General features: G+C 41.1%; 1 protein-coding gene across 1 annotated transcript in view; it reads right to left on the bottom strand.

The window, feature by feature from the left end:
* NPSR1 (neuropeptide S receptor 1) overlaps positions 1 to 12,116 on the bottom strand; it is a gene marked incomplete at both ends in the record, with an annotated part of 208,662 nt that extends 196,546 nt beyond the window's left edge. The window contains one exon of the mRNA XM_080930423.1: positions 11,970 to 12,116. Within this exon, the coding sequence (XP_080786549.1) occupies positions 11,970 to 12,116 (147 nt within the window). The remainder of the gene's footprint in view (positions 1 to 11,969) is intronic.
* Positions 12,117 to 23,324: the final 11,208 nt, after the last annotated feature.

The following is a 23,324-nucleotide window of genomic DNA, read 5'->3' as shown; positions in this document are numbered from 1 at the left end:
CCAGTCACATGATTCATCTATGACTCCTCCTTCTTGCCCTATGACAAAGCTGTGCCTAGAATTTCTGTGCCTATTCCTCCCCCTAGGTGCAGGGCATTGTGTCAGGGTTGGAAAACTTGGCTCAACAGTCCTAAAGTGTACTCAGGAGAGCACAGCACAAGACTGGTTGTCCTCAGAAAGAGAACAGCTATTTTTTCTTTTCTTTTGGTTGATTTCAGCTTGTGATTTTGGGATGCTTAAAAAAAAAAAACTCGGGGAGCTATAATAGAAAGTGAGGCACTGTTGTGCTCACTAGCCCCATAAAGTTATTTAAGTAAATGGTATATTTTATTTGAAATAATAATCATCTAAAAATTTAAGTCTTTTCCTCCCCGAGGAGGACTAGGCTTTCTCCTCTTCCCCAGATACATACAAACGATGACCCTTTTGTCATCTAGGGAACAGGATTAAGAAGCTGTACTGCACAAATGAAAAAACCCTGAAATGACTTCTTGGCTTCTCTGCTTCATTTGCAAGGCTTCCATTTTTTTTCAATCCAACATTTTTATTTCACTTGGCTTTTGTGGCAATAATGCTTTTTAGCTTAAAAGTAGACAATGACCATTTATAATAAAACCACTTACACACAAATAATTTTGCTTTTCCTCATACAGCTAAAAACCTGAATTTGGGTTGCTGCTGCCCTTGATCTTTGGGGTTCTTTAGTTTTTCTCTTTTTGTTCCAGAATGGCTGGAGCAGCTGCACACATTGTATCTGAGCTCAAGGTAGAAAGATGAAGGGAAAGCAATGAGCCAGTCCCCTTTCTATTTTTTCAGGTAAAGAAAAACCTTTATTTGATAACTCTGAGATTTATCAGAGGAAATGTCAAGGTGTAAGTTAAAGCTGACTCTAGGGCCAGCTGAAGAGCTGTTTCCAGGAGCTTGTTTCTTTTCTTCTTTTAAATCATTTTTATTGGATATTCAATATATTTACATTTCAAATGTTATCCCTTTTCCCCTCACTTCCATTCCCTTCCCCTTGCCTCCATGAAGATGCTCCCTCCCCCAACCATCTACTCCCACTTCAGTGCCTTAGCATTCCCCTACACTGGAAAAACATGCCTTCACTGGACCAAAGGCCTCACCTCCCATTGATGCCAGACAATACTATCCTCTGCTACATATGCAACTGGAGCTATGGGTCTCTCCATGTGTACACATTGGTTGGTGTTTTAGTGCCTGGGAGCTCTGGAAGGTTTGGTTGGTTGATAATGTTGTTCTTTTCATGGGGTTGCAAACCCTTTCAGCTCCTTCAGTCCTTTCTCTAGCTCCTGCATTGCAAGGCCCTGTGCTCAGTTTTTCTTGCATTTCTTCTCCAGGCTCTTTTCCTGCATTCTTTCAACCCTATTCATGTCTCCCACATGTTCACAGAACCAGCATCATTCTTCATCCTAACTGCATATTGTATTGTAAAGATTCTGAGGAAATGTGACATGCAGAAGGCTTCATGTAATACAAGGTGGAAAGGCCCGGGAGAACCTCAGAACTCTCCCCAGAATTCTTTGTCAAATGACCTTCAGCACAATGCTGAGTCCATGAAAACATTTATGCACTCTCTAAGACTCCTAGACCCAGCTGTTCAGAGGAGGGAAATTGAGACAGCTGACAGTCCTAACTTGAGCATCACTTTCAGAAGCTAACACAGGACAAGCACAACATTCAATGTCAGGTAAATGTCTTGAGGAAAAGAAGAACATTGAACCAGAGGGAACAATAAAAATATCATTGTTAAGGAGATACAAGGAGATGTTGAAAGAAGAACTATTTGAATAATTCTCTGTTGCCCTGTGACACTTACTATTGTAAACCACACCTGCTGTTTAGCTCCTTACATTGTTAGTTCTGTGTTAATGTCTTTTTTTAGGTCCCACTGCAGCTTGAACTATATTCCCCTGTGTGGTCACTCAGAATTTATGATTTAAAATTAAGCACAGTTTGTGAAAATTACTCATAATATTAACCTATATTTTATTGAGCTATAATTCATTCCAAAGAAAAGTCACCACCCTTTTAGTATACAGCTCTGAGATTTGATATGTGTACAAACACTGAAATAAAAATATAGAATAATTCTATCATTCATGGACTGTTTCCTGAGCTTCTTTCCCCCTAGCTATGACAACTTTTTTTTATTTTTTGTTATTGAAAGTTTGTGTGCAATTTGCAAACCAGTGCTTCCCTCAACCAACACAAAGGAAGCTTTTTGTAGTAGATGAGAATCAACAGAGACACACAAATGTTCAGACAATGGGATACTCCAGGGTACTCAGTCCTAAATGGGATATTTTCATCAAAACTCCTCTCCTCAGGGCTCGGGAATCTATGCAGAAGAGGAAGGCAGAAAGATTGGAAGTGTCAGAGATGATGGATAACTCCAAGAAAACAGTGTCTTCCAGACATAAGACTGAAACACAGATGAATTAACAGAGACCGAGGCAGCACACAGAAGTTCAACACAGGTTCAAGTCAAGTGGACTCCTAGCACTTCCTTTTCTCAAAAAGGAAGTAGACATGTGCTCCCAACCCTAATCAAGAAACTTGTAATTGATACCTGCTGGCAAAGGGTAAATTAGTGGAACACCACTCAATATATCAACCGCACTTGAGGGTTGATATATTGAGTGGTGATGCCTGTGGATTCTTACTCTCCAATCTCATACTCCCAGTGAGTGGCTGAGCATGAAGCTCTCATATCCGCACGCATTTTCCTCGGATCTCAGTGTTATCCTGATTAAATGCTCCAAAGTACAGTCTTAACTGTTAACATGTTTTTCTAATAAAACATCAAAGAGTTCTCATTTGGGAGAAAATATCAGATTATTAGCGTGAGGGACTATATGAGTTAAGCTTTTTCCTTTCTCATCTCTACTAAGACCAAGCTTCCTAGGCAGAGCACTGGTTGCTCTGGGCTTCTCGATATTGTGCTTATGACCCTGCTGAGCACCTTGCTTTACTTTATCTAACTGACAGCATCTTCTTTCAAACTGGCATCGGAAGTGGCCTTCACCTTTGTCAGTCTGCCAAGGTAAAGACCTGAGGGTCGGGTGTGTGTTTCATCCAACTGTGCACCTCAGTGCTAGCAGAACACCCAATTAAGCTTATCTACAATTCTTGTGGGCCTGGTTTCCAGAGGGCGCACACAGAGCTCTCTGGTCTGGCTAGGTGCATGGCTTCTGGTAGAGGGGAGAGGACTCAAGCAGGTGGGGGAGAAACTGATTCTGCCACCTCCAGTGCAGGCACTGCCCTGCTGTCACAGGATGTCCTGCATGCTGAGCCAATGAGCGACTCCTGCGAGGGTGCAATGGAACTTCTGGTGGTGATTTCCGGAGAACTGATCTCTTCCCCAAGCAGCGGTGTTACAGCTATTATGACTGAAGCTCTCAGAATATGGAATGATTCCTGCACTCCTTTTAGCCTTTTGGACATCCTTCTTATATACAGTGTTGGGATGGTTCCAGGTCTGACAGCTGGTACTTCTTACTGGCTTGGCCAGAGAGCTTGGGAATGCCTCATCTACATATTTGGGGGTGTGGTCCTGCTTCTATATGACTGGTCTGTCTTGAGCCTATGTGACATGTGGTCACATCCTCACCTGGAGGAGGAACTTGGGGCATGACCTACTTGACTCAAAGCTCTCTACAGGGGACTGTGGGGGGGCTGTAGCTACTTGAGAGGGGCCTAGTCTCCTAGGAGACTAGGAAGTCACCTGATGTCCCTTAGGGTCTCCTGGGCTTCAACTTATCTTGACGCGGAATCACGGTACCCTTCACCGCCCACAGCCCCACAGATTCTTAGCTTAATAGAGCAAAAAGTACTCACCCAAATAGGAATGAAGTAACACACACACAAAAGCCAAAAGATTGGCTTCTGCAATACTACCCTTTGACTTAATTTTAGATATGATATTTATTTAAAGTTTTATATTAAGTTGAATAAGAATGAGGCATAGTTTCTCTTTTCATGTGCATTAGGAACTAGCTAAGAATAACTTTTAATAACATTTCCTGAGTTTCTGCATTTGTTTACCTGCCTCTTAGTGTACTAATAACTCCTCTTTGGCTCTCCAGTGCTTGCACAGAGTGCAGTCCAGAGAAAGCACTCATTTTTCACAGACAGAGTTCTTTTGCAGCACTGGGATAGTGACGCTGGTGGACACTGAGTGACTCTCCACAGAAGAGCAAAAGGTCAGTGGAGTCCAGAGTTCTATCAGGAGATAAAGGTGGGGGAAAACACTTGGTGCACTCAGTGCAAAAAGTGACAAGAGGAGCCCAGAGAGTGGCAGGGGAGATGTGAAAAGTCAGGAAGACCTAGTTCATATTCTGAATAAGTAAAGATTTGGAGCCTGCATGAGGGATGCAGGAAGCATATTTCCCATGTTCATCATGAAGGGATTCCTGATCCATTCTAGTCACTGAAATCCTGAGTCATTTCAGACTCTAACCAGCAAGAGATGAAGACCATGTTCCCTGGAAGCTATGTAAAAATGTAGCTTCAGGTGGGCATGCTTGCCACTGCGATGTGAGAGAAGACCACGGAGATTCTATTTCCCTTTTGATTTTGTGATATTTCATTTGTTTGCGAGTCTCTTTGCCTTCAGGTTCTCTCACTACTTATTTTCACATCTAGTTAGAAAATGTGAATGCTATCATAACACTCCTAAGAGCCAAGAGGAAGTTTAAATGCTGTAAAAGGACAAACTGTATAATGCCAAGAAAAATGGGAGACCATTGTATTTCAGGTAGGCATCCATATCACTTAGGTGGGGCAACAAGAGCCTGAACTATCCTTTATAATTTTATTATTATCTTGGGTAATTTTGCTATATGGTAGCCTAGGGGGGATATTATTTCTTTCTACTGTAGAGACTCAGGCACTTCCTGAACAAAATGGAGGTTCTCATCTCACAGAGAATGCTTGAAGAAGTAACCATTAGGCAAATAACACAATGAAAAAGTAAGAAATGGTATTTTCCCTACATATCTGTATCTTGTTCCAAAAATTTGCTAGTTTAATAAAAATTAAAACAACAACAACAACAACAAAAAGAGTGATGTATGCTACCACACACCAGTGCCCATTATCTCTGGACACACACTTGGTGGCACTGCTGACAAGCACTGTGGTGTGTTTCAGGGTCCCCAGGGTCTTCTAGCTTCTTCCACACAGATAATAGTGGCACCTCATAGGTCTGTAGGTAGTATCAGGAGATAGTATAAGAATTACATTCTGATACTATAATTGCCAAAATTAAACACTACTCTAAGTCATTTGATACTTCTTGAAAATTTTAAGCATTTTATCCCTTAATTTTCTCAATAACTGCTAAAGCATCAGTCAGATGGGGAAACCAAGGCAGGAGAAGAGATAAACAGACCAGTCACATAGCCACCGAGAATACATGAATCCCTAAAAAGTCAACAACAGGGCTTGTATGTTTAGCTTCTTTTCTCTTGAAACTAGATGAAGGAGAAAATTTGGGAATGTCACTGGACCTGGTGATCAGTCAGTTACCTCTCCTTGAAGTGAGAAGACTAAAACAGAGTGAAACTATTTTGCTAAACAAAACAAAACAAACAAAGAACCCAACATGATCTTTTTATTCATTTCAGTCTATAGCTGTAGTTTGAAAACTACCAACCACTGTATAAACAGGAAGTTATTTCCAGGATGCTAGAGTGATGTTTTGAAGAATCAATTGATGTGCTTCTTCCCAAAAAATACTCCTTTCGTTTGGTATATAACCTTTATTGTACCATTACAGAACATACTAGAAACAACCTAATAATGAGCATTTGATATGTCATGAGGAGTACTATAAACATCTTGAAGAGAATTGATTATTTTCCACTGCAAAATAATGTTTATTCAAAGTCCCATACTAACTAGAAAGCCAAAACATGGAAAATGCATTTGCATCAATTAAATATCATGGATACAGTGGTTTGAATGAGAATGTCCCCCATAGGCTCATAGATTTAAATACTTGGTCATGAGGAAGTGTCCCTATTGAAAAGATTAGAAGTTGTGGCTTTCTTGGAGAAATTGTGTCACCAGGGATGTATGTAGCAGTGTCTCAAGCCACCAGACAGAAGAACAGATAAGGTTGTAGCAAAAGATCAGAACCCCAATACAACTCAAAATTGAGAGCAGCAGGAGTTTGAACTAGTTCCCACCCAGGTTCCTGTCCTGGAGCACACAATCACTACACCCTCACTAGGAGGACCTTGACAATCAGTTATGTAGGGACAACACCTGAAGCTGTCCCCATGCCAATAGGGGGTAACTAACTTCTCATACTGAGCCAATGGGAAGATCTAACTCAAGATCCCATCAAACACCAACTAAATTCTTACTTTTAAGAAAGCTGCCATGATCACTGTGTCTCTTTACCGAAATAGAACCCTGAACAAGATGATTGGCCATATCAACTGCACTCCAGGGCAGGCCCAGGAGTCGTTGGCCAACACAAAACTGACTCCATGCATTTTTTGGAGTGCTTTTGTTTTATTTTATTGCATTAATTTTTGTTGTGTTTTACTGTTTTTTTTTGTTTACTTATTTTGATTTGTGTGTGTGTATGTGTGTGTGTGATGAGAGAGAGAGAGAGAGAGAGAGAGAGAGAGAGAGAGAGAGAGAGAGAGAAATAGGAAGTTGGATGCATAAGGAGGTGGGAAGAGTATAGAATTGTTGGGAGTAAAACCATGATCAAATTATATTGTAAGAAAAAATAAACAAAATAATATAGAATAATTTCAATAAATATGTTTAAAGGTCCTGTGCAGATCAGACAGCCTCAGCCATGAACATGGAAGAACACTACAAGAAGTAATGTTTGCAACACAGGAAGGAGGCTGAAGAGGCAGAATTGTTGGATGGTATGCAATATGAGATATCAGAAAACATGAGGTGAGAATAATTTCATGGCCTCTCCTTGTTAGAGAGAAAACTGGATGACAAGTTGCCTGACATGTGAGGAGACCACATGGTAAAAGGAAAAATGATGCTCTAGTGTCTCCAGATGTCATGACAATATACATTTAACATGTACATGTTGGGGAAAAGGAAACAGAGACAGAATCACTCACTGTTTCCTGCAGCCCAGAGCTGGCTAGAGATGATGTCAAATTTCCATTCTCTATAAGGTTATGGAGATTTAGCCAACAAAGAGAAAAGGGAAAAGAAATGAGAGAGAGAGAGAGGAGAGAGAGAGAGAGAGAGAGAGAGAGAGAGAGAGAGAGAGAGAGAGAGAGAGAGAGAGAGAGAGAGAGAGAGAGTCAAGGACTAGGAACCTGAAGGAACTGTCACAAAGGGACACAGCCCCTTCTCTAGAGTCAGAGCCAGATAGTGGTCCAGAAAAGGATGAGTGTTCTGGTGGACCAGTGGAATGCTTCCTTTCCATTATTGTTCCTTTGCCCAAACACAAACTTGGTGTGAGGAAGCCCGAATCACTGTCCAGCTTTCCACACATATAAAGAGGCTGCACACAAGGTTAGACAATTTCCTAACGCCACTGCCTAAGATAATCCTCCCAGGACTGAAAATCTCTCCAATGACTAAATTTACTCTGAATGAATCAAAATTATGCCTCTTGATCTTCAATTTATTAATAATGCAGAAACATTTAGCAGAAGGCAATCTCTTCATGCACTAGTAAATAGCTGGTCAAATTGTTTGCCATTCTTATGAAGTTATCAATAATGATTATGTCTTACAGGAAATGAAGTTGGACTGACTGCATGTATAAGTGAGTCTGCCCAGAGTAGAGGCTTGGCCCACTGGTATATTAGGTCTGCATAGGAAAAGTGGTTAGGAAGGGACAGAACCTTAATAGACATTTGCCTGAGTAGTGCTAAGTGAGACTTTCCCTTAGGGACAGCCATGGTATTAGACTGGACAACTCAAGTGGACATACTGAGAAAAACCAATTAGAGGGGAATTTAAATATGCATGGTGGGATTTATGGCAGGAATGAGGACGCCAGGGCTTGTAGTTTATACAATAGGTAAAGAAGGGCTTTCAGGGGAGCAGACAAGTCGGCAGTAGGTATTGAACTGAGAGCTACTGAGGGTGAAAATGCCAGCACAGGCAGGCAGAGAGGGTCTTAGAAAGGGAGCTGTCTGACTCAACAGAGCTTGCAGTACTACAGAAGCTTATGTTAAGCTTTCACTGCATTGTGCAGATAATTGGGGTGGGTTCTGCTACAGTTCACTTTTGTTAGATCAGGGGGAAAAGCCATGTTTAGAAAACTGCCAGCAGCACAACAGGGCAGAGAGGGTGGGCACACACAGTGGGCACACACAGTGGGAACACACACAGTGAGAAACCGTGTCCTGTCAGCACACCAGAGTGATCATTTACATACAAACAATAGTTAGACTAATTGTGTATCATTTCCAAGTATGCACCGAAGGAGGCTTGATGAAAGATGATTAGGGAATGTTTAACAGTCTTGGCTCACACACCTCCCCCACTGACCTATGAGTAATAACACTGAGTTTGATTTGCATTATTTTATAATTTAGCTAATTTAATGATTCAGATATATCTCCCTCCTACTTCTTTTAAATTAGATTTCTCATCACTCACTAAGTGTTCCAGACTCACCTGTGAGATGAAAGGATTTTGTGTTTAGGCTTTTGGCTTTGTTTTTTTTTTTTTGGACAGGACTATGTACCCTCTAATGAGTAAGGTGCTTACAAATTGGTGGGTCCTCAAAGCTCAGATCATCTCTCAACACTACATATTCTCAACCACAGGAGGTGAAGTGGATAGGAAATGTGAAGGAGAAGGAACTGCAAGCTGAAACACAAAAAGACTGAAGCTCACCTAGGCCTTGGTTGAAAAGCTCCAGTCTACAACAGACGTGTGCAACTCTTGGAGAGGTCCAAGATGTAGGTATGTAGAAGTCAGACTCACACCTGACTGCCCTTCTGAGTTCTGGGGGAGTCTGACATACTTAAGAGAATGCAGGAGGATGAGAGTTAAAATGGGGTAGAGGGTTAGAAATGGATAAAATCAAAAGGCTCTAAGCCCAAGGCAAAAAGAGCCATAAAGCCAGACACAGGGATGTTGTGTCTTCTGCCAATATAGCTTTGGGTCAGAGAAGAACAGGAATGATAAATAGTCCCAGAGATATGGTCTAAGAAGGTTGAAACAACATCAGTCAATGATTGGATGTGGTATTTTCCAGAACTTATCCTGACACTGAAGTAGACCTATTATTGACAGAATCTCAGTCATGGGAATCCAAGACTGATTTTAGTCCCACTGGCTCTGAAATGGAGTAGGTATTGGGTAAAGTATTCTTTTCCTTTGGACAGTTCATTTGGCAGAGATGGGATGAGGACAGACAGGCAGAATGAATTGTCTCTCACTAGGTTCCCCACTTCCTCTAAGGAGAAAAGCAATGTTGTGTTGCCCTTTCCAATGAATACTGAGGATGGGAAAAAGATGTTATACTTTGTTTATGCTCCAACTATTTATCAAATGTGTCCAGCAGAGAGATGAGTCCAGGAGAGCGTGTGAAGCCGAAATAAGGAGCTCAGAGTCTGTAGCACATTCACCCAACAAATACAGCAGGTGTCTGAGACAGCTCTGTGAAGTAACAAGAAGACATGTATCCCAAGAACCCGAGGAACTCCAGGGTGTGTGTGATAGGTATTTGGGGCAAGCAACGTCTGCAGAATCTTAAAGAGCAGGCAGAATTTAGATAAACCAAGATGAAGATGGAAGCCAAGGGCTTAGGGTGTGGGACTGACAACAGCTCCCATAGAGTTGCACAGCTTGGCTCTTGGAACAAAGTTGAACAAGTGGCTATACAGCAACTGCTGTTGTTGGAATTCCCACCAAGTTGACTCCCTATCAAGATCTATTTATGTTCTTTCACTGCTCTCCAATTCATGTCTCTTTCACTGCATTGTGCACAGGCAATGTGAATTAAAGGGACACATTTAGGTAGTAGTAAATAAGGCACATTTTTTGGCATGCCCCCTTAGAATTATGGGGTATAAAAGGAAGCACAGCTAAGGAGGGTTTGATTCACAGGCAGGTTTCTGTTTGAACAGTGTAACGGAACTGCTTGTGCTCAAAGGCAGCTATGGAATAAAGTTCCACTAAGGTTGATGCTAGGTTGCCAAGGCGTTCCTCCCTCATTTCTGTGTACTTGAAAATTTCTGCTTTAGTCAGTGAATAAATTTCTCACAAACAAAGTAGAACACTGAAAAGCTCCCAGTTCAATGGGCAAAATTCCTTTCTGCTTCTCTCTGCTCAGTGGCCACTAGACTGACTACAGGAATGAAATGAAAGAATGAAATGAATCTAGAGCCAAAAGCATCTTGGGACAGAGTACGCTAACAGTAGTGGAAAGCTTGGGTGCAGAGATTTGTTTGTGTGTTCAAAACATTTCCTCAGGTGAAATTTAAGATGGCAAAATGAGCCTTCAGCAGAGAGTGTTTATTGCCTGAGCCTCGGAACAATAACCTTATTGACGATTATTGCCTCCTGGGGATAAGGGCAGCCTCTTCAGAATGCTTGCCTTCATGATTCATATACATCAAAGGCAACTTGGCAGTGGCATCATAGAGCCCAGGGTTCCTGGGTACCGAAAGCCTGCTGATATTCTCTCTCAAGCGTGGGCTGGTTTCAGAAAAGGTTGTGTTCAAACACTTGTCAGTGGTAATGAACTAGAGCTCCAAAAGAGCTGGGCTGAGCATGTGCGTGTGTGTATGCATGTGCATGTGCGTGTGTGTGCACCCAGGTTAGGTGAGTCTAATGGTCTGGGTCCCCTTAAGGCAACAGTACTTTACTCTGGGACTCAGCACTAATGGGAAAAGCTGTCTGACTCCCTGGAAAGCTCTCAGCTGGATGTTTCATTCTACCAGTAGGGAGCAGGGAGTGAACCAGAGAGTAGAAGGTAGGTATCACGGTTACCATAGGTTCAACTTTACAGTCAAATCGTCTCAAGAACACCAGAAAATTCTCAACAATAGCAGCAAAGCACAGCAGTGACTAGAGGTTGAGTAGCTGGAAGATTTCGGTTTTGGACATGAAGGACAGGCTGAAGACTTGTGACTTAGGAAGAAGACTTACACGAGGCACATTAGGCAGGCCGAGTGTGAAATGGCCCCTGTCACCCAGGCTTTTCAAGTGCAAAGTAGCAAGCTTATATTTTCTAGACATCTGAGTTGTTCTTGTCCACTAGATCTTCCCAGTAAACATTAACGAGAGAGTTATGGTCCTTTGATATTACAAGATGAAACTTACAAATTCAGATTCATTGCATCTATTCTAGGAAGTAACCTGTGCAAACACCATCACCAACAACTCAGTAAAGAATGTATTTCTCACTAATGTTCATTGAGAAGGCACAGAAAAGGCAGGCGGGTCTTCCCTGCCTTCTATTCTCTCTCAGTGTCAGCCACTAGGGAGGTGGCTTTCTGATCCTCTGATGTTTCTAAAACAAAAGCCAAACCAAACAAAAAAGCCACTAGAGTTCAATGATCATGCACTGAGGAAAAATGTCTAATGGAAAACTTGCTATTTTTACTAGAAGCAGACCCTTCACGTACTACTCAAAGGTTAACTACAGTGCTCTCTGCTAGTGGAACGTAGTGTGGAATATTGCATTGGTAAGTGTTACTGACAAGTTACAAGTTTGCACAGAAACAGCTAAAACATTTCACATCCACGTTCTTAAGAAAGCACAGCCATACTGAGAACTACAAAGTCTAATTATTTAAACTTATAAGGTTGGTGGATTCCCCCTTCCTTAGCTAAAAACGACAAGAAAGGCAGAAAGGAAGGAGGGAAAGAAGAAAATAAGAGAAAAAAAGAGAGAAAGGAAAGAAAATGAAAACCATTCTTAGCAGCAGCTAAGGCACATAGCTCTCTCCAGTCCCACCTGTTCCTGCTTTTAAAACCAGGGAACTTACCTTAAAGGAGGAATAGAAGGATCCCCACTCCTCAGCCACCAGAGCTTCAGTGAAAGTCACAATCTCAGTGCAAGCTACAGGGGAAGGATCTAGCAGCGGCGCAGTCTGGTTGGCATAAAAGCTGCCCTCTGTGAGGTTGGCTGGCATGGTCAAGTCTCACTGTCTCTGCACCTGCAGCTGGGTGAGAGAGTTCAGTTAGCTGGGGGAAGCAGCTGCTGATAGATCGCTCAGTGCCTCTTCTGCCTCTCAAGGCTTCTGGCTATTGCTCACCAGAACGGAGGAACGGAGCCCTCCCTGAGCCCACCTCATTGAAGAGTTCCGCCTGACGACAAGGAAGATCCACGTGCTGCTTTCTCCTCTGCATTTATGATCCTGCAGCCAGCACAGCCCCTCATCATCTCGCAGACCTCTCCAGTGTGGCCTCATCCCAAGACAAGGCTCATGTTCCCCGGATGAGCTTTCCTGTTCAGTGAGCTTTCCTAACTTGTGTGATGGACGTTCATCTCTGTTCCAGTTTCCACTAAGGAGTAATTGGGGTATTTAGCTGGTCCATTAATTCGGGTCATGTTTGTGATTCTGAAATCAGCCAGAGTTATGTTTTGTTTCAACTGAGATCACTTTTTTCTGACATAGAATTCTTACCCAGCCATTTAGTTGTCTCTGTAACACTTGGATTTACTAAATGTATGCAAACAGTACCCAAGCTTCTACTGAGGACTCACCTGGAGGCAGGGGTCTGTGTTTGTCTCATAATATGACTAGGGGTTTCCTAGGCGAACTCATCTCCCCCAGTGTGGTCTGAGCTCCTGCCCAGAATGCTCAGAATTTACTGCAGGACAGATTGATGTGCATTCAGTCTTAAATACTCTTTAGGACTCGAGTTTGACACAACCTAAACCAGAAGTCTGATTCCTTACAGTCAGAGCCAATCTGTGAGCCAGTGTAGAGCAGCTTTTACTTTACTGCCCCGGTATCTGTTACAGGTTCTCTATCAAAATAGAACATGACTTGGGAAGTACCCTAGAGAAATCTTACTGTGACTTATTCAGCAGCCCAAAGTGGTCAGTGGACTAGAAATGGGAAGACACAAGGGAAGGGCTTCGATATGACAGGGCTGAGTAAGTGCGCACTTCTAGAGAAGGGATCAAAATTAAACAAAGACTCAAAGACAAAATAAACACTTCCCTTTGCAAGAGGTCCTCTGGCAAACCAATATGGAAAGTTTCCCAACCACATTAGCAAAGCAAGACAATTTCAGCAGAAATTTAACCCATGAGCACAGACAAGAGATGGCAATCCTGAAATGTTTACAAGATTAAAGGGAAATTTAAAAATGGGTGCATGTTTTCATTCTTATTCGACTTACTTGGCACAGTAACTTCAGAGAGCAGAAAGTCTCGAAGGTGGGATCATACTTGGGTGGTGATCCCTTTTATGTTGGGTTATTTAAATGTGTTGACTCTGGGGTGTTTATTATGCTACCCTTTTAAAGCATGCACTTTTCTGTAAGAAATTTATGCTTCAACAGTATTTATTTTTTCTTGAAAATAGATTTTTTCCCATACTGTTGTATTTTAATCATGGTGTCCTCTCCTCTAGCTCTTCCCAGTTTCTCTTTACCTCTTCTGCCACAAATCCACACTCTTTTTACTCTCTCTCATTAGAAAACAGACATTTGAGGAAAAGGAACAACAAACAAGCCAGAATGGAACTAAACAAACAAATAAACAAACAAGAAGAAAAAAAGAGCCAAATAAAAAGCAAAAGAAACACATTCAGACACAGAGAGTACACGTTTGCACATCCAGAATTCCCATGAAAATACAAAACCAGAAACTGTAACATACAAACAAAGGACCTTTAAGGTCAATGCACAGACCAATCATTATAAAATATGAGTAAAAAATTAAAAACAAACACCTCTCCAAATACCCAAATACCACTGAGTTCATAAAGATGTTAGCCATCTACTGATGGGCATGGGGCCAACCAGCAGGTATAGTTTGTATACCTACTGTAAGATTCTGTTAAAGAAAATTAATTTTCCTATGTGAGCCACTGGCAGCTGTCAGTCTTTATAAGTTCATATGTGCACAGTCCTGTTGTATACTGAAGACCTCTTTTCTTGATGTCCTCCACCCCTACTGTCTGTTACAATCTCTATATTTTCCTGAACCCTGATAGAAGGAGTTTGATGGAGACATTCCATTTAGGACTGAGTAGCCCAAAGTCTTACTCTCTGCATCTAGCTGTGGGCCTCTGATTTGTTTCCATCTGCTATAGAAAGCAGTTTCTCTGATGATGGCTGAGAAATGTCATCTATGGGTAGAGCAGAATGCCATTAGGAGTCATTCTATTGCTATGTTCTTTTAGCAGAGCACTGGCATTTGTTTGCCCCCAACTTTATAGCCCATCTAGTCTCAGGTCCTTGGCCACCTAGGCAATATCTGGGTTGGGTCATATCTATAGAGGCAGCTTTAAATCCAATCAGATACTGGTTACTCTCACAACAACTTTGGTGACACAATTGTATCAATGTATCTTGCAGGAAGGTCAGAACTGTAGATGGAAAGGCTTGTAGCTGGGTTGATGTTTACTTTTGTCCTCTGGTAGCACACAAAGAATTTGCTGGTACCATGAACAGTATTCAGGAGTAGTAGTGCCTAAGTAGGCATGAACTTAAAATCTCAATTTTCCACTAATTCTGGAGGTGCTCTTAAAAGTATTTCTTTTAAAAATGCATGAATGAATTGAAATATGCAGCTGCCAGGGATGGGAGGGTAGAGGAACATCTAGAAAATCTAAGAGAACTAGAATGTGGGAAGTTCCTAGCACTCAGTGTGGATGATCTTAACCAAAATGCCCAACAGTGGGGATATGCAACCTTTAGAGACTGCCTCCAGTAGTTAGAGCCCCAAGCGGAGGAATGAGGACCCCAACCTACCTTCAAAATTTTCAACCCCAAATTGTTCATGTCTAAAAGAAATGCAGGAGCAAAAATGGAACAGAGACCAAATGAATGACCAACTAGTGACCAACATAATTCTGGATTCATCTCATGGTTGGGAACAAAACCCTGACATATTACTGATGCTGTTTTATTCGCAGACAGGAGCCTTGCATGGCTGTCCTCTGAGAGGATCTACAAGCTGCTGACTGAGAGAGATGCAGATACTTACAGCCAAGCATTTTACTGAGGTGGAGGACCTCTATGGAAGTGTTAGGGGAAAGAGTAAAGGAACCACAGGAGATGGCAGTCCCATAGGAAGACCAACAGTGTCAACTAATCTGGACACCTGGGAACTCCCAGAGACTGATCTACCAATCAAAGTGCTTATTTGAGATGGTCTAAGGCCCATGGCACATATGTAGCAGTGGGCTACCTTGTCTGGCCTTAGTTCAAGAGAATGCACCTTATCCTGTAGAAACTTGATGCCCTAAGAAGGGAGATGCTTGTGGGGGCAAACTTTCAGAGGTTAAGGGAGAGTGTATGGGAGAAGAAATCTGGGAAAAAGGATTGGGAGGGTGGGCAACTTTTGGGATGTCAATAAAAATAATAATTAATAATAAAATATTCATGAAAAATGTGTCTAAGAAAGGGAAGAAACTGGTTAGGTCATAGAAATTGGGACTAGTACAAGAGAAAATGGCAGTTGTCATGAACAGAGGGTAGATGGTGAGGGGCTGTTTTGCATATTCAGGTAGACTAGACTATTGCTTGACCTTTGACCACCCAAGAAAAACACTAGTTTACATGTGCAAGCAGATATTTGAAAAGAACCCTTTGTAAGACTTTTAAGAACCATGTGGATAGTACCTTAAACATTCACGGAAACATTGTGACATTTAAACACAGAAACTATCCAAAGGACTGTCAGCTCAGTAAATAAGTTGCTGTGTAGTGTTTCAATGAAGTTATGTAGCAATGGGACTGATTAGCATTGTGGTTTAAAGTCACAAGTACAGTATCCAGAAATAGGATGCATTCATTTGTTTCACTTTTATAAAGTATAGTGATATGTACACAAACACAGTACAACACTGTCCAGCAATGAAAAGAAATGGTTTTGGGCAAGGAGTACATGGAGTAGTTAGTGACTTTGTCAGTTTCCCTGGTGATTGGGTACTTAGTTTGTCAGACACTGTCTAGATATATGTGTAAGAGTGCTTAGGGAGGAGATTAACCTTTGAATTGGAGAATAGAATAAAACAGGTACCTTTCTATGACAGTCCTCAGTCAACTCACTTGAAGGTCTGAATACTACAAAGGATTGATTCTTCTGTGAAAGAAAGAACTCCCACCTCTGTGGCCATGGGATATTGGACTCGTCCCTCCTTTACAATTCATTTGGATTATATTCCCAAAGCAGTTTGATTTGCAACATGGGTCTTGAGCCTATTGACTCTGCTTCTTTGGATAGTTTTATTAAAACCTGTAGTTTTTAGATCCTTATCTAACTCCTCACAAGATCCAAGATCTGATATTAGTGTAGTGTAGAGATACCTTGCACACACGTTTATCACTGCAATATTTACTGTAGTCAAGTTGCAAAATCAGTCTGAATGCTTATTGTCAGTTGAATGGATAAATTAAGTCACATTCACAAAATGATGCTTAATTCAACCACAAAGGGGGCATGAAAAGGTGTCATGGACACACACATATACACAAAAATAAATAGAACTGGAAAACTTCATGATCAGTGAGATAACTCAGACACAGAAAGACAAGTGTCTTCTCTCACATAGACTTTAGGTATGGAAAGCACATGAAATTAGAGGAGGGATTTGTGGCTGTGGAAGGGAAAAACAGACAGAGGGATAAGGAACCATCATTGGGATAAATGTGATCAAAGTACGTTATATGCATGCATCCACCTGTCATGATAAAACTCATTAGCCTGTACAAATAATACATGGTCATTAAAGAGCTATCACATTCTACGAAGGACATCAATTGGTGCGAGCACTTTGGAAAATAGCTTGGCAGCATTTTCTAATACTGAACATATGTATATTCCATGACCCAGCAGTTTCTATGCTAGGAAAATGCCCAGCACAAATGAGCACATATGTCTACCCAAAAATATAATGATTCAGTTGTTTTGTCATTTCTCATAATTAGAAAGTTCTTAATGACTCAAGAAGAGTAAAGTGAAAAACAAAGTGTAGTACATTCGCAAGTCAAAAGCATACCTAATGAAAATGACTTATTTGGGGTACTTGCAATATCCTCTCTCTTGATTGGGATAATACTTGCCTTATAACATTCTACCTGTGAAACTGAGTTGGGATTCACACTTACATGCTAGCTATGCTTATGACCCAAACACTGTGGGAACGTCCTTGAGGAAGTCTGAGCTTGGATGGGACTTTGCTGTAGGGAAATGATAGGGAGCAGCTGCCCAGGACAGGCAATGGACATGACCAGGAGAAATATGTAGCAAAAGTTTTCTGGCTCAACACTGTTTTTAACTATGTTCATACAAACTGTTATGTTCATACCAGGTGGGTGAGCCTAAGATGACAGGACAGCAGGACAGGAGCACTGAGCCAGGACCGGAACAGTGAGGATAGTTGGACCAACACAGAAAGCTCGGTTCTAGTATTTCTTCTTACTCATCTGTATTAGTCGGAAATCAAGAAGTTTGGATATTGTCAGGGTCTCAGTTGAAGCACCACTTCTAGGTTCCCTCATACCACTGACATAATTTTCCTGGGCACAAAACTCGTGTAGCTGTTCCTTTAAAGTCAGCTCAGAAATGGGAGAGGAAGACATATGTGTAGTGGTCTTAAAGATTCTCATGCATGTCATACATACCCTTTTAGCTTATCCTTATCTGATTGGTTTAACAGTATCAGAGTGACTCATGGCCATCTAGAGAATGCTTGTTCCTGTTAATATTTGAGTTTTCCAACTCTGTCTTATTTCTAGTTTCCCCACCTAGAATAAGCCACCCTACCTATGTTTGGGAACATATACTTGTGGCAGAGCTTTCTTCATAGATGTGGATGTCAAAGTAACAAGGAGATTAGTTTTAGATTCACTCAGGATATGCAATGAGAAGGGGATACTCCCTTTCATCCCAACCCCATGTTCTTGCAAGAAAACAGACTAGGAGAATTCTAGTAGATTGTTCATATGGCTCCTGGAACATTTTGTCTCTGAACTTAGGCTCAGCCTTTATGGTCATGCAGTAAGCTCACATGAAAAATTAATATTGGTGTAGATAACACCATTTCCTGTTGCTAAGGAAGAAATTAATTGTGTCACTGGCTAAAGGACTTATAAGGAAGCTGGACTTCAAAGACATCCATCACACGGTTATCGCAGGAAAAGCATGAAATTCATTGTTTCTTTGGATTTGATACACTTATCCTTTCATCTAGATCCTAGGCTGTGTGAAGCCATATGGCTCCTCTTCAAAGAAAAACAAAAAGCAATTGAAACAATTTTCTTTAGGCTTGGTATACAAAGCTCTTATGCAAAGTCTGAGTTCTCTTAGATTTGGAAGCTGCTGCTGTTCAGCAGAGCAGCTTCCACTAACTCTGACTCTCATGGGGCCTATCTGTGAATGCCTCTTGGCCCATTGTTTAAGGAATAGCTGAGAAATGACTTCTGTGTATTAACATGTGTAGTTTTTTCCCCTTACATAGTGTTGCAGGCCACATAGTAAGGCAGCAAAGACTATGGGCTAATCTGAGTGGGGTTGATTCTCACGCTTTGGGTATGGCTACACAAAAGTGAGGCTTCACAGCAGAAAAGGTTGAAACAAACTTCAGGGGTGCCCATACACAAGAGAAAGGGATACCATGAAGGTGGGTGTATTCCAGGTGCCAGACAGCGCCAGGGCCAACTGAACATCCACCCTTCACACCTTTCCACAATGCTCATGTTTGAGAGAAAAAGCTTTTGGTTAAAAAAAGACTGAAGGCAGAAGTGTAATTATGCATTCTGGAGACCCTGAGTTTACTTATAAAAGTAAGTAGTTTGATCATATGAAGTTAAAGAAAGACCAAAGTATGGATGCTTCAGTCCTACTTAGAATGGGGAACAGAATAATCAGGAGAAAGTAGAGGGAGGAACACAGGAGTGAGAGAGGAAGGGGGAAGAAAAAAAGGGGACCAGGATCAGGGGTGAGATAAGACTGGGGAGAACTATAGGGGGTCAGGAAACTGAATGGAGGTGTGTAGCAGTGGGGGATGGGGAGATAGGGATAGTCACTAGAAACTCCCAGATGCCAGGAAAGCAAAAGGCTCGTAGAAATGACATTAGCAGAAATACCTAACTAAGTGGAGAGAGAACCTGTAGAGACCATATACAGAGGTGAGACACAGCCCCCACCCCGCTCCCGCGTTGAGGGATGGGGCCACCCCCACACATTTCACAAATATTAACCTAGAATTACTCCTGTCTAAAGGAAATACAAGGACAAAGAATAGAGACTGAAGGAAAGGCCATTCAGAGACTGCTTCAACTGGGAGCCACCAAACCCAGACACTATTGCTGATATCAAGAAGCACTTGCTGAAAGGAGCCTGATATAGCTGTTCTCTAAAAGGTTTTGTCAGAGTCTGACCAACAGTGATGTGGATGCTAAAGGCCAAACATTGGACTGAGCATGGGTACTCCAAAGAAGGAGTTAAAAAAAGGATCTGAAGGGGTTTGAAACCTCATAGGAAGAACAACAATATCAACCAACTAGATGACCCCCTCAGAATTCTCAGGGAATAAATCCCCAACCAAAGGCACACATAGAGTGTCCCATGGCTCCACCTTCATATGTAGCAGAGCACTGCCTTATCTGGCATCAATGGGAGGGGAATTCATTGGTCCTGTGGAGGTTTGATGTCCCAGAATGCTATGGTGGTGAGATGGGAGTGGGTGGTGGGGGAGTTCCCTCATAGAATCAGGGGGAGGAGGGAGGTTTGCAGAGGAGAAACCAGGAAGGGGGATTGCATCTGGAGTGAAAATAAATAAAATATCCAATAAAAAAGGCAGTTTGGGGAAAAAAGGGACTAAAATATTTTGAATAGGGAGAAACAATAACAAACTGAAAGGCAGGTAAAATTTCTCAAAAGATACAAACAGTTATGAAAATGAGAAAAAGAAATGATTAAGTAATCCTTGCAGTAGAAAAAGTTGTGAGTGTCTGGTTAATGAGTCTCACTGGGAGAGTCACAGATAATTGGGAGGACTTAGGGACAATATTTGCAAAAGAATTTCATTTTTGCATTCATAAGATGTGTCTAGATTTGGAACATAAAATCCTTAGGCATAGCTAACAAAAGAGGTGAAGTATCTGTGAATCACTGCTGAGAAGAATGAATAAGAAGATAAAATTCACCATTTTGGAGGTGGAGACGGCTTGATCCTAGAGTCCAAATTTCTTTTTCCCCCGTTTATTTGAGGATTCAGTGAAATTGCACCCATAATCAAGATTTTCAGTAGAAGTTGATAAAAATTATATCACAATTTTGTAGAATAGAAACATATCTAAACTATCCACAAGATTTGTAAACTTAAGAGCATGGGTGGAGAGCTTAAGATACTTCAATATTTTTTGAGAAGACTATGAAAGTCAAGAGAATAATGTGGTCAATTAGGGGCAACAAACAATACCAACTACTGTATGTGGGTCATAGGCTCGAGGCTGTATATTTCACTGAAACTACCCAAGAATAGCTTCATATCTTTGATGAGGCACAGGTTTCTCAGTATTGATGAAGTGTCAATGAAGTTATGCATGAATGTTATTCAACTAAACTTTACTGCCACAAAAATGCTATGCGCAATGAAAGACATTTGATAAATGCTTTTGTGGAAAAAAATGTTAAAATGTATAGGCAAGTTCACAATAAAACACTTATAAAATGTGTCTGTAAATGATCTACGATCAAGGACATATAAGTAACAATATCAAAGCGACAAAATATTAAAATGGTAAAAAAAAGATTTACATAGTTGATTGATGAGTGATTATATATAAATTCTTCAAAGCATGTGGAAATCAACAACCAAAAAAATCTACAGTGGGAGTAAACATAGTTGGTCTTTGCACTTTTTGGGTTCTTCTTTTTCCCATCCTTTACTCCTCCCAGTTTTATACCCTATCAGTAGACAGAGAGAAAAAGGGATGGTGGGGAGAAAGAGATTGTTGAGTGTAATTTCTTTCTTCTTGTCTCTTCTTTGAGTATGACTACTAGCAAACCAAACCTAACCCTCCTTAACAACCCCAACCACCAACAGACCTTGCTTCTCTGTGTTCTGGCATTTATATAACCTTTGAAAAGTTCTCAAAATTCCAAACATTACACAATTTCTGAAATAATTTGCAGCTGGCAAAACCATGCTTCATCTAGAGCATGAAGCAAATAATAGACAGCTACTTCAGACAGTCATAAACAGCCGTATATTCCTACACCTACAGGATTAAGATGAAAGAAGAATATTACAATTTTTTTGTGTTTAATAAGGAAACCAAAATTTCAAATTCTTCACTACAAGGAATCACATGATGACAAAACTGTAGTTTTCAAAAGATGGACAGAACCATAGGCAGGGAAGGATGCAGAACCAACAAATTCCCACACAGTGTAAGCAGAAGAAAGGTCATGCATTCTCATGATGAGGAAGTCTTAGCTGTTTGCATAAAGCAGGGCATAAACTTTACCATGTGACCTATAACTTCTTTTGAAGGTCCACAATAAAATATGCAGAAGACTGCTTATGTGTTTTATCTGTAATTGTCCCAAATTGGATGGATTTCAGATGTTCACCCATGGAAGAAAGGGATGAAGAACATAAGCCCAGATGTAGTCACAGAGCAGAGCACTTCTCCATAACAAAAATTAAAAAAAAATGACAATACATGGAATACATTTCTGTTGTTTCAGTGTCACTCTGATGGGCAAACACAGACATTGTTAAGAAGATAAACTATGTGTGATTTTTATTATTAATCAACCCATGGAATAAACAAAATTAATCTAGTGGCAGTAGCTGATGGGGACTTGAAATGGGTCTGGATATCCACAGGTATATTCAGTCATCTGGCCTGGGATATACAGGTGTACGCATCTGTCAAAAATCAGTTGAATGATGAAATGTAATTAAAATTTATGTATGTAATTATATTTTTTAACCCGGATAGAAAATTTCTTAGCATGCAAATATCAGTGTGCATTTTGAATGGATTTTACACTGAAGTATTTAGGTGAAATATATAGAACATGTTCTGAACCCTTATGGGTAACATCTCATGGAGCCATGGGGTACTTCTAAAACCCACAGACCATCAAAATAACCTTCAGGGAGTAACACCAGCCTAATAAAGTGGAGGCACCAGCTGGGAATCTCAAACTGAGAGAGTTGTCAACGTCTTTTTATAATGTGGCAATCTGTCATGTGTGTCTGTCTTGTTATTGCATTTTAGAATACTTGTCTGAATTTCACAGGCTTATAGTTGGCCTTTGTAATTCTAGAACAAGGTAAGACTTTCAAGACTATGGGGCTGGAATGAAAGCAGTTTGCTTGTGATAAGTACAAAATTCTTGGGGAAGGGGATGAATGTTGTGGTTAGAATGTGGCCCTCAGAATGTTTGTGCTAGTCCCCATGGGGCAAAACTGAAGGTGGGGCCTACCGGGAGGTATTAGAGTCATAAGAACTCTGTCCACATTGGTGAATTAATGCCAGTTTTCACAAGTAAGTGTCCACTCTCCCAGGGTTGGGCCAATCACTGCAACAGCTTGTAGTCAAGAAATGAGTTCATCCTAAACAGCTCAAGGCCTTCATTAGTGGTGGTCACCTGGTATTGGACTTCTCATGTCTCAGAGTCATGAAACAAAATAAATTGTACTAAAAAATAATTACCCACTCTCAGATTTAGCCACAGAACAAAGCTGAGGGTGGACACATTTCCAAAACATGTTTGGTGTGTGTGTGTGTGTGTGTGTGTGTGTGTGTGTGTGTGTGTGTGTCTGTGTGTCTGTGTGTGTGTGTGTGTTTTGTGTGTATGTGTGTGTGTGTGTGTGTGTGTGTGTACAACTGTGGATATGATGGTCAGAAGACAACATTGGGTGTTATATCATAAACACCATGTTTGACTTTAAAGACAGGGCTTTTCCTTAGCCTGGAACTTATCAAGTAGGCTAGACTCGGTGGCCTATGAGCCCAGTGAATCACCTATCTACCCCCCTCGTACCCGGATTACAAATGTACCATCATACCTAGGCCCTTTTATGCAACATAATTCTAAGAATAAAACTCAAATCCCCATGCTGGCAAACACTTTACTAACTAAAGTATTATGATAGCTACTCGGTAAATCTTGATCATTTTTTTTTTCTATCATG

Source organism: Micromys minutus (assembly GCF_963924665.1).
Source record: "Micromys minutus genome assembly, chromosome: 16".
Classification (NCBI taxonomy): domain Eukaryota; kingdom Metazoa; phylum Chordata; class Mammalia; order Rodentia; family Muridae; genus Micromys; species Micromys minutus.
Note: the sequence above shows the minus strand (reverse complement) of the source record. Positions and strands in the feature narration are given on the sequence as shown.